This window comes from Catharus ustulatus, unplaced genomic scaffold (genome assembly GCF_009819885.2).
Source record: "Catharus ustulatus isolate bCatUst1 unplaced genomic scaffold, bCatUst1.pri.v2 scaffold_73_arrow_ctg1, whole genome shotgun sequence".
NCBI lineage: Eukaryota > Metazoa > Chordata > Aves > Passeriformes > Turdidae > Catharus > Catharus ustulatus.
Genome location: NW_024879543.1, coordinates 93,118 through 104,830, shown reverse-complemented (window position 1 = coordinate 104,830; position 11,713 = coordinate 93,118). Strand labels below are relative to the sequence as shown.

At 47.8% G+C, this 11,713-nt stretch overlaps 1 protein-coding gene across 1 annotated transcript; it reads left to right on the top strand.

Annotated features, from left to right (window-relative positions):
* Positions 1–8,577: 8,577 nt before the first annotated feature.
* Positions 8,578–11,532, top strand: LOC117011515 (chemokine-like factor). The gene is made up of 4 exons (XM_033086925.1): positions 8,578–8,684; positions 8,762–8,920; positions 9,729–9,824; positions 11,400–11,532. The coding sequence occupies exons 1-4, from the start codon at positions 8,616–8,618 to the stop codon at positions 11,502–11,504; spliced, it is 429 nt and encodes a 142-aa protein (XP_032942816.1). The 5' UTR covers positions 8,578–8,615; the 3' UTR covers positions 11,505–11,532.
* Positions 11,533–11,713: the final 181 nt, after the last annotated feature.

Sequence of the window (11,713 nt, the reverse complement as noted above, 5' to 3'; positions counted from 1 at the left end):
ATTCACTTTTCATACCATATATTGCTCAAATTATCTCACCCAATCACACAAGAGTATTTTCATTATCTACACGTACATGGAACCTGTAGTTCAAGTATTGAAATCACTCATTTTGAGGAATGCCTTCCCTGGGCAAATTACTACATACATGAGACAGAAAAAACCCAACAAATTTAAGCTAATCCTTGGTGTTTCACCACCAGGACTTCCTTCCCCCACAGAACACTAAAATCTTATTGCCTGTTAGCTTTTTCTACAGCATTTGAGGCAAAATCTCTTGCATGAAAAAGCTGCATCTTTATTCCTGCTTTGGGCAGGAACTGTAGGCAGGTCCAGTGTCTGTTCAGGTCAGACTTCTCTCTTTCCCTCAGCTTTAATCCAGGACCATGATTTTCAAAATTTAACAGGAAAGCAGTGCAGATGCATGAAACAACTGTAGAGTCCCTAAATCTCTATAAACTAATTAAGAATATTTAACTTGTTATATATTTATTATATAAAAATCAGATAATCAATTACAGTCATATTAAAAAAATTACCCTTATCACCCCAAGATTTATTATAATTACTCACATGCTCATTTTATAATAGTGTAACAGGAGTACAAAATAGGCTGCCATAATTACAGGTACTCCCCTAAAATACATTTAAACTTGAGCAACTACAGGAATTGCATTTGTCTCACCAGTAAACTGATGAAAAATCCTCTATGTGAACTATGTAAATACAATTAGTCATTCATACCCTATATCTGAGATTTCAGGCACTTCCTCTGCCACCATGACTGTGTTGACAGCTTTTATTTGGTTAGTTTTTGGTTTTTTTTCTTTATATAGGGTTCAGGATCAAAACCAGAAAAAGAACTTTAAAAAAAAAGATACCATTAAAAAAAAAAGAAACCAAAGAAGAAAAAAATGCTTCTTCTTTATGAGGTTAAAACCAAGATAAGCTCATAAATTAATCTCTCCACCCACCTAGAGCAGAGCAACAGACAAAACTGAGGGCACACATCTCCCCCAGATTTGTTGAAATAAAAGGTAAATAAATACAGGTGGAACTGGGGGGCAGCCAGGGAAGGTGTGATGGACACCATAAAACGAGTGAAGGTTGCTCAAGGCTTCAAACAAATATTTTCTGGTCAGCATTATCAAATACTGCCAGAGAATTAACCAGGATTAGAACTCCAAGAGCAACAGAGAACAGTACAACACAGCTGCTAACATGACATCATGGACCCAAGACCAAGGGAAATGCTGAGGCAACTTTCCCATTACTCTTGCAAAAGCATTTTTAGCATTGAAACATGAAAAATGCAGCAGGAACGAGCCATTTAGTTACAAGACAAACTGCAGAGTAGTGAGAGCCTTTCCTACTCTGTCCTTGGCATCTCAAAGGCTTTACAGCACTCAGTTCTGCCTTTCTGCACTGACAGGGCACAGGGACAGCAAAACATTTTCTGAGCTGCAAACCCATGACACACTAATATGAAGTCTTTCAATTGCTTTGAGAAAATAATTTCACACACACTTGCACCTCTGTGTGTTTAAGAAAAATGATCCGGTAGGCTGAGAAGGGGGCTCTTTGAGAGCAACAGAAAAATGATTTCATTTCTTTCCTGAGGTCACACAGCAAGTCAATGTCAAAGTCAAAATTATGTTTTCTGCTGTATCTTATCATTCTCTTGCATATAAATAGAGCTCAGAATTAGTATCTCACTGCTGACTGTGGCCTAACTTCTCTGACAATCAGACACTGGAAACTGGAAGAGATGGCTGTCCACATTTTAATAGAAATCTAAATGTGCACATCCAAAGGCATCAATCACAAATCCTTACATGGGCAAAACATCAATGAAAGACCAGACAGCTTGAATGCCTTAATTAGCATGAATGCTGACACAGTCCATAAAGATATTCCAGGAAAACAAATCCTGCCCCAGAATGTTTCTCCTAGTCTTCTGAGAGATGGCTTTGGACAATACATACTCTTTTCATAAGGTTTTAAAACAAAACAGACCAACATTTGCAGTATCAAGGCACAGATTCTTCTCACAGATGAAGAAATACTACAGCTCTATATACGTTTATGCTATGCTGACTGGAGAATAAGAAGTCACGACTAATTACTGGCAAACTAATCTGCTAATATCAAAAATCAAGATCAGCTTCCAGGCAGTGAGTCTGGAATGTAACTGCTACATACTGAAATCTGATTCCACTGGCATCCTTTATTAAGGAAGACACTACTTAGCAGGAGTAAGGATGTTTAAACTTTGACTCTCATTTCACTACACCATTCCTGTCCATACCTAAACAAAGACTATTCGCCTACAATGTGTTCCATTAATTTTTTTTTTTTAATGGGATCACATCCATCTTACAGTACTACCTATATAACAGTGGGATTTTTAAACCAACATATCTGTGTTTAGACTAAAGCTGTGGCACGTACACAAAGACTCTGGCTTTTACCTTCCTCAAAAGCCACTTGTTCCCCTAATAAGAAGTGAATATGCCTAGACACGAAAAAGCGAGGTAGAGAAATCATGCAAAACTCCTGCCAAGTGATCTGAACATCACTTCAAGGGATCCTTGCCAGATGCAGTCAAAAGCCCACTCCAAACTCTGCGAGATGTTAAACCCTTGGTTAAAAACCCTTCTGCTCACCTCAGAACAGCTCATTGAACACTGTAACCCCTGGACAGCTCCTCCAGGTGCCCACTCCCACCCCACCAGTGATGGCAGAAAATGATGGCATTTAGCTAGCTGAGTTTGAAGTAGACATCTAAATGGTGAAATTTATATACAAAGGGCTAAGGCCTCCTCCCCAGTGCAAGGGTAGTACAGTTTCTGTCTGTGGGGACTCAAACCTGGCGTGCACAGCCCTGCCCCTGGAGAGCTGTGCCACCTCTGGACTCTTTTACCACCTGATACACCAAAAAAGGGGAACTCTATTTCCAGGGAAATTAAGTAGACACAGCCAGTTGACTTCACACAGGTCACTGAGGTGCCTGCAGTTTTGAATCTTTTTTTCCAGATATGGACTAGTAATCAGTGAGCAAGAGCACAGATTTCACTGCCAGTCCTGTGAACTGCTCTTTTCTGTCAGAGACTTGTAACACTCCAGACTTAAAATCACACACTAAGGAGCCCAGACAAAGCCATGGCACCTCCATAGCATTTTAGCAGTCAATACTAATATGATGGCACTGATTCACCCCCTGTGGGAGCACCACACACACAATTGTATGACGAGGCCACATGGTTGGCTGTGTAGGAAAAAATAAATAAAGTCAATTACATAAGGTGCCATCTATTGATGCTGTGCAGGCACATGAGATACACAGGTAAACAAGTAGAGACTTGGTCCTTACATTACAATTTGTCCAGATTATTAGAAACCTGGAGCACACTTGTCCAGCTGGTCTTTCTGATTTGACATGAGAAATTAAACTAGACATGCTCACACTATTTCATTTGCAGGATTGTGCTATTGTGCTATTGGGCACAAATACCATTAAGGGATATGGACAAAGCAACTGAAGCCAGCTTTCAGTTTCAGTCTCACATCTCACATGCTGCTCAATCAAAGAATCTAAGATGTTTCACCAAAGGTCTGCAGCTTATCTGCAGGGAAACAAATGCTATCTCCAGACTGGTCTTTTGGAGGTTTTTTTCTCTGTTCTTCCAAGATGCCAGAGAAAATAAATTTTTCCTATATAGCGTCATTATATTATTCAGCTTTCTAAAACACTGCAGCCAAAGCTCAGTTACCAAGTTGATGAAATAAGCTGTGAAGCATCTTCTGTACTGATGACATATTCCAAATGAGGTTTTAAACTCACTCTAAAGTGAGAAGTTGGTACTTTGGAAAAACTTCAGAGCTGTACATGATTCTAGGAAATGCATGTTCGCTGTGACTGCATTTCAGTTCTCAGTGACTGGCAGCAACATTTAAGTATTACTAAGGTTAACAAAAACTCCCCCTTCCCAGCGCATTTGAGGAAAAGCATATTTTTTCCTAATTGATTTGTGCCTACATTTGCAGTTTGAACTTCTCCTTGGCTGAAAGACAAACCAGGAAATGTTTATGCTGCTATTCCTGTTGTCAGAAGAAAATCTGTACAGAATACCACACAACTGAGAATTTCTCTAGTCAGCTTCTGCTGAGGTACATATGCTGGAATGAAATCAAGGTATTACACAGATTGACATTTTCATGTGCAGGTCACGCTAATTTATATCTATGCACAAGCATCCCTCTATTCCAGTGTGTACACTCGCTCCAGTTTCTGCTCACGACTTCGTGAAAATGAGGGAAAAAGCCTTCCGTGAAAATACAGGAGAACATTTAAAATCAGACAGGCACTCTGAGGAGAACCTGAACCGACCCGTCCGGGCTCGGGACCGCAGCAGCTCCCGCATCCCGCCCCAGCAGCCCACAAAACGCGGGGACACACACGCCTGGATGCTCTGCAAAGGCGGAGGCACCGCGGGCAGCCCCGCATCCCACCCGCTCCCCGAAGGACGCTTCTGCCCAGGGCAAACCCCGCTCCGGCAGCGATGCCGTCTCGCCCCCGCTTCCTCCCCGAGGCTGCCGGGCCCGGCACCTGCGGGACGGGACAGCCGCCGCCGGCACCTGAGCGAGGGGCGGGGAGAGCGGCGGGGCCGGCGGGGATCAGCCCCTCCTCCGCCTGCCCCGGCCCGGCCCGGCCAGACCCACAGACATTTTTAACCACTGCCCGCTCGCCCAGCGCCAGCCCCGCTCGGGCCGCGGTGTGGGGCGGGCGGTGTGTTCCCTCAGCGCCGGAATCGCCGTCCTGCACTCGCTTTCAGGCCAAGTGCGAGCTACACAGGGACCTCAGAGGGCATTTTATTCGGCCTGCTGAAAGATAGGGACCTACCCAGCCGGTGGTGGAGGAGTGAAATCGCCTTTTGAAACGACTGAATGCTTCGGTCCCGCCATGAGGGGCTGATCCTCAGCCCCGTCAGGAGCACATTGACAGAAAAACAAACGTCATGAGCTCCTCTCCAGAGCTGCTACGGGAAGGAAGAGCGAGGTGACTTCTGCACTTAAATATATTCTAGTATATTTAAGATACTTGCTGTGCAAAAAGCGTTGCTTCTTTTATTTTTTTTTTTAATGTTTCCTATTCGAACATGCTGTCGCTGTTTATGCGGTCGCTGCTTGGCTCGGGTCTTTGCCAGCGGCGGGCCCATCTTTGGGCCAGGACGGGGAGGAACGTTCCAGCACCTTCTCAGAGAAGCCACATTAGGTGGCTACTAAAGCCCGTGCTCCTAAAGCCCGGCCATGGCACCCCATAGAGCTTTTCCCCATGGCCGTGAGGTGTGGGGGTGCTGAGGGTGCTGTCCCCAGGCAGGCACTGTGGGGTTGCTGTGTGCCGGGCGTGCCCCAGCCCGGGCTGTGGGGGTGCCGAGTGCCCGCAGGATCTGTGGCTGTCCCGCAGGATCTGTGGGTGTCCCGCAGGATCTGTGGGTGTCCCGCAGGATCTGTGGGTGTCCCACACGATCTGGGGTGTCCCGCAGGATCTGTGGTGTCCCGTGTGTGGCTGGGAGCTGCCCGGGCCGGCACGGGCCGGCAGGAGGAGAAGCAGCGGCGCTGCCGCCTGAGGAGGCGCAGGCGGGAATCGGAGATGGCGCTTGAGCTCCAGGCGGGCCTGCACAAGGGGGACCCCGGCAGCGGGAGCTCGGTGCCCGTGGCGGGAGCTCCCAGGGTGCGGGGGTGCCTGAGGGGAGCTGGGGCTGTCCGGAGCTGCTGCTGGGGGTCAGTTGCTGCATGGTGCTCTGTAGTGAGAGGGCGTTTCGGAGTCAAAGACGAAGCCTCTTGGAGGTATAGTCAATGCTCAGTTTATTGGGCATCTGAGGGTTACATTTATAGTGCAAAGCAAGGGTTCACGCGCTTTGTGCTTACATATGATTGGCTTGTGGCTATTGTCCACACGTCTATATGCTAGCAGCAATTGGTTTGTGTATACTGATCACGAGAATACATGATAACGTAAGCTTGGCAAGCTGGCGTGGGACCCTGGCCTATAGTCAAAGCCACTTCCCGGACCCCCGGATGCTGGCGTCCAAGCTGCCCATACTCCCTTCTTTTGATCTAACTTCATATCAACGGTCCAAGGACACTACCTCCCAGCTGGTTTCCTCAATCACAACTACAATTACAGCTACATTTGTCAGTGGCTGTGTCTCCGGTCACGTAGCCTAAGTCCATGTCTTCGTATCCCATGTCCATGTCTTCATAGTTGGTTCCCACAATTATGTTAGGCAGCCAGGCCCAGTATAGTATTTCGTGGCCTGCCCCTTCATAGAATCTACCAAAGCCCCCGCCACATCCCCCATTACAAACATGCCCATGCTCTGTGGGTTGCTGTTGTTTTATGCAGGTACAAACTCTGATTCACAGGTTTTACTGGTATCTTGGCATCCAGTACATACCACATGTGATCTACATTTCTCTGCTGCAATCTGACAATGAAAAGTTGGGGTGGTGCCCCAGCAAGCCCCTGGCTCAGCCCCTGCTGCTCCCTTCTCACACACCCCAGAACATGCTGGATCTGAGACAAGCAGCTGCTCAGGGATGGAAATAAGGACAAAGAAATGTGTACCCAGGACCTCAATGCTGGTAGTTTGTGCAAAATAATCCAGGCATCTTGTTTTTCCACTTGCAGTGCTGCCCTCGATACAGATCTGGTGAAAAACAGAGTCACTTTGAGACCCACAGTGGGCAGAGCAGTGTGACAGAAATGCACCCTGCCCATTCCAGCATGCCAGCTCCCTACACTGGGAAGAGATTATTTCATGGGAAGGCACTGGGGATCCATTTGGATGTTGTCATTCTCCCAGACCACCACTCTTCCCCTCCCTGCTACCCCCACAGCCAGCCCCTGCCCTGCTTCCAGCTTCCTTCCCCTTCCCAGGAGCCCAGGGCTTCCAGAGGGTCACCTGCTGCTCCTCACTCTGCCACAACGCACCTCACAGACCTGACTCCCAACCTAAAACAAGTGCCAGCTGAAGTAATCATTTCAGCATCCATTATATAGATCACTTAAATCTGAAGAGGGATCATGCTTTTATTTTCAGAACACTTAACAACTAAAAGAATTCTTTTTCAACTGTCTTTAAAAAACCTTCTAGCCCAGGGGGGTTATATAAGGCAATGGCAAGGCTACACATGCAACACTGAACCCAAACTGCCACCTGTCCTGACAGAAGCCCTCACAATTTTTGCATAGATCCCTCACAATTCTATTACAATTTTTCAGCGGAGCCTTGCACAGAGTATGACCCAGTGACAGACCTACCACTACACACTGACACAGCTGTGGCCTATGGTTACCAGTACACACACACTCAAATTAGAATGGAATTACAATAAAAGAGGCTACACCTTCCACTTTGTTTTCTGAACAAAATGCAAATACTTACAATTCTCTTTCTAGCATTTTTTAAAATCAGATGCTTATTTAGAATGGAAATAAACAACAGTTAAAAACAAAGCGGTCCTCATAAGTAAGTTATACTGAGCCTTTTAATGTGAGACCCTCCAGGACATTTTTTGGTTCCCTATGGCTTGATATGACTATGTTTGAAATTATCAACCTTCAAGGTTTTAGGTAATTATTGGGTTAAGTAACAGACACATTGTGGAACTGTCCCCAACACTGCCCAGAGTCCAACGAATGCTGACACTTTCACCAGATTTTTCCTACATCTGCTGCTCCTCAGTGGGTTTGCACAGAGGGAAAATGAATTTGGGAAAGACCAGCTGGAGCAGTGCTCACAGCCCGGTGGGATAAGGGTGAAGATTACAGAGTAAGCACCTTACACCACAAATCACGGTAAAAAACCGGTCCAAGCCCAAGCTGAGTTTACAAGACCCAGCACCCAGCCAAACATGGCAGGAAGGCAGGGATGGGTACGGCGGTGACACCAGGTCAGAGCTCCGGTCTGACCCTGCTCTTGCTCCCCTGAAGCCACTCCCGGGTCTGACTCCATTCCAGGGTCTGACCCCATTCCAGGGTCTGACCCCATTCCAGGGTCTGATCCCACTCCAGGGTCTGATCCCACTCCAGGGTCTGACCCCATTCCAGGGTCTGATCCCGCTCCAGGGTCTGATCCCGCTCCCAGGTCTGCCGCAGCTCCTGCTCCCCCAGAGCCGCTCCAGTGCATCCCAAGGGCCCGCATAGAATCAAAGCCGGACCCAGGGGCGGCTGCCCGGCCCTTCCCGTCCCATCCCTGTGGTTCCGCCCCGCACTCAGGGCCGGCAGCGGCGCGGGGCGGGCCCGCTGAGAGGCCGAGGCCGGGGCCGGCACTGCCCGCGCCCCGCCGGGCCCGAGCCCGGGCCGCGCCCGCCGCCGCACGGCCCAGCCCCGCTGCCGCCCGGAGCCGCGCCGGACCCCGCTCCCGCCCGCCCCGGCCCTGCCGCCGCCGCACCATCACTTTCTCCCCCCGGAGCTCTGAGGCGGGGCTGGTTCAGCACCAGCAGTGGCCCCGCCATCACCTGTGTCATCGGCCCCGGCATCTCCCCGGCTCCCGGGGCCGTCCCGGGGTCCCGGCCCCGCCGCGCACCGCCAGGGCCGCCCGGCCGCCATGGCGCGGCTGGAGGTGGACCGGGCCTTCCTCCGCTCGCCGCGGGGCTCGCTGAAGATCTCCCGCACGGTACGGCCGGGGGCGGCCCTGGGGCCCGCGGGCAAGGCCCGAGCCGGCGCTGACCCCCGGCCCCTCCTGTCCCGCAGCTGGTGGCGCTGGCCGCCCTCTTCTGCTTCGTGGCCGCGGGGTCACACGAGGCCTACGCGGCGCTGGCCGGCATGGAGGCGGGGATCACCGTCCTGTTCCTGCTGCTCTACCTGCTGAGGCTCGACGCGCGGATTCGGGGCCTCTCCTGGCCGCTGGCTGTGAGTACCCGTGAGCTCCGAGTACCGGGGTGCTCTGGCTGTGAGTACTGATGGCTGTGAGTAGCGATGTCCCCTGGCCGTGAATATTGACGGATTCTGGCTATGGGTACCAGTGTCCCCTGTCTCTGTGTATTGATGTCCCCTGGCCGTGAATATTGATGTCCCCTGGCTGTCAGTACCAATGTCCTCTGACCACGAGTACCAATGTCCCCTGGTTGTGGTCCTGCTGTCCCCTGGCTGTTGTGGCCGCTGGGTAAACAGGAAGGATCACCTGTCCCAGGGGACATTGTCAGCTGCCTCAGTGATTGTTTCTGTACACGTGAGTCAAGCCCCAGTGTTCTGTGGAGGTTGAGGCAGTTTTTCCTAATGGAGCGTTCTGTTCCATCAGTTCCTGGATGGCTGTGCTGGATCCGATAACAGCCCCTCCCAGCACGGGCACTGTTTGCCTTGTTGGTGTAACACCTTCACATCAAAAATTAGTCACACCCTTTCACTCAAATGCTAACAAGTTCTCCTCTTACCTCACTTTTGTACGTGTATTTGCTGCTTCAGTCTGTGAAGTGTAGCGAAGTTGCAAAAACTTGACATAAAAACAAGAGAAGAAAGGTAAAATGAAGAAATTTTACTAGAAATGCTCTTCTTACCATCAGACCACTGGGTGTCAGTGTCCTCTCACATGGATATTGCTGTAACTGTTTTCATGGCAATGCAGCCGTTTTTAACCATTCCTTCTGTGTTGGGAACTCTCCACGTTCTCCTTCAGGCCTGTATTTCAGAATAAATATTTTGCTTCCACTGGCTGTTTCAGGATGTTTTGAACTCGGTGATTGCAGCGTTGTTCCTCCTCGTTGTGTCCTTGTTCGCAATAATAATCAAGACCAACAAAGGGACATTGGCTGGAGGAGTAAGTAGGAACATTGTTAATGAATTTCAGTTCTTACAGTGCAGTGATTTGAACCTCTTGGTACTCACGTTGTGGTAGGGCCATGCAAACTGTCTTGGAAGAACACTCTCAGCAGTAGCAAACATGACACATTCAGTGTATCTCACTAAAAGAAAATAACCCTCACATCACTGGTTATTTAAAGATGATGCAGCACTTGGGAATTACTGCAGAGAAGTACTGAAAACACTGAAAATTAGTTCTAGAGTTTTGAAGTAATCTACATTTGCTAGCATAGCTTGAAATCCTAGGTGGGAGAAACCCTAGCTCTTTTAGGACTGTCCAGTTTGGTTACATTACTTGAGAAAAAATGCCAAGAGTCCTGCTAAAAAGAGTTGAAACTTTAACAGACACACTGGTACCTCCCTCGTGGCATGTACATTGTTTTTTCTGACACAAACTGAGGAATTCTGTCAGTTGAAAAGAGGTTTTGTTCATATGATTGTAAGAATTGTAAGAATTTTGTGTTCTTAAGATCAAACCAGTTGAATAGTTTGAGTAACTGATATTTTTAATTCAAATGGCAACTAACGTAATTGACATTAATAAACAATAAGGAGGGGAAGAAAGCCCCTCAGTTTTGAAAGACTCTAGAAGTACAAAAGAAGCTGGAATGTGTCAAACAACTAAAGAAATCTGTAACCTCCCACAGAGGTCTTTGAAACTCAGCTTAAGAGATGATGAGGGGGAAAGATGATGGCTTCACTGTCAATGGCATCCTAAGCAAAAAGGAGACTTTCTGACAGAGTAACTGTGCTGGACTAGGAATTTATATTCTGAGTTATGACAGTCCACAGAAATGAAAGGTGGGAGCAGGAGATTGAGCAGGTAGCTGAGAGCACAGGTTTTGGTGGAACGAGGGACAGAGTGACCCCCAGCCTGTTCTCCTGAGGCACAAACTGCCTTGAGCTGTGCTCTGCCAAGAGCTCTCCTGAAAATAACTCCCCTGATCAGATAATTCAGTGTGTGCATTGTGGGATGGGGCTGAAGGGCAGGAGCTGAGTGAGTTAACTCAGTGGCTCTTCTGCAAACACATTTTTCTGTTTACCTGCCTGAGATTGTCTATTTTTAAAATAATTTAGTATATTTTCTTCAATTTGGAATGTGTTTCCCATTCAGAGCTTCAGAGAAGAGAATTTACCTGCTGGGCTTGTTTCTACAAATACTGACCTTTCCCCTTGACTTTTGTCAGGGCCAGTCTCATTAATTAAGCAACCCTTTGATGGACAGAAGGGCTTTCATTTAGGATAAAAGCATTGTCTGGCATAATGCAGCATTAGCTTAGCTTTCAAGGAGAGCACCAGACTATGTCCAAGGTCTGACACAAACATCAAACAGAGCAGGCTGCAGACAGCTCTGTGAAATGCTGATGGGATGTAAATGTGGGTGTTATTAAATTCATCAGCTGTCTCAAGTCACACATGTTTTCAAGGCCAGAACCAAGTTAGGAAGATGTCTTTACTGCTCCCCTGATGAGTCACTGCAGTAAAAGCTTGAGATTGATTGGAGGAACTAATTTTATGGTAATTTTTATAGGTGTTGGGTCTTATATTGCTTGTTCTCTGCCTTGTCGATGTCATTCTTCTTTGCAAGAAGATTAGCCTTGAAAAAGCAAGAGGAAGGAGTGCTCCTGCCAAGTAAGATGGATATGTTCGTGAAAGAGTGAATTCTCCATTCTGTTTCCCCATTCTCTTTTAAAGAATCTGTATTTTCACGTGCTCACTTTTGAATTTCCTGTGCACTGATGTTTGTGCAAGTGACTTTCATAATGGTTTTCGTACTGTTCCAAGTGCAGTTTCAGCATTTCAATTTTACCAGTTAAAGCTTCAGAGATAAATTGTCATGTTTTT

What these genes read in the sequence shown, in the direction of transcription:
- LOC117011515 (XM_033086925.1), top strand. Translation starts at nt 8,616, where the DNA reads ATGGCGCGGCTGGAGGTGGACCGGGCCTTCCTCCGCTCGCCGCGGGGC. An exon ending in GCCTCTCCTGGCCGCTGGCT is followed by an intron (nt 8,921 to 9,728) that starts GTGAGTACCCGT and finishes TGGCTGTTTCAG; the next exon opens with GATGTTTTGAACTCGGTGAT. An exon ending in AAGGGACATTGGCTGGAGGA is followed by an intron (nt 9,825 to 11,399) that starts GTAAGTAGGAAC and finishes TAATTTTTATAG; the next exon opens with GTGTTGGGTCTTATATTGCT.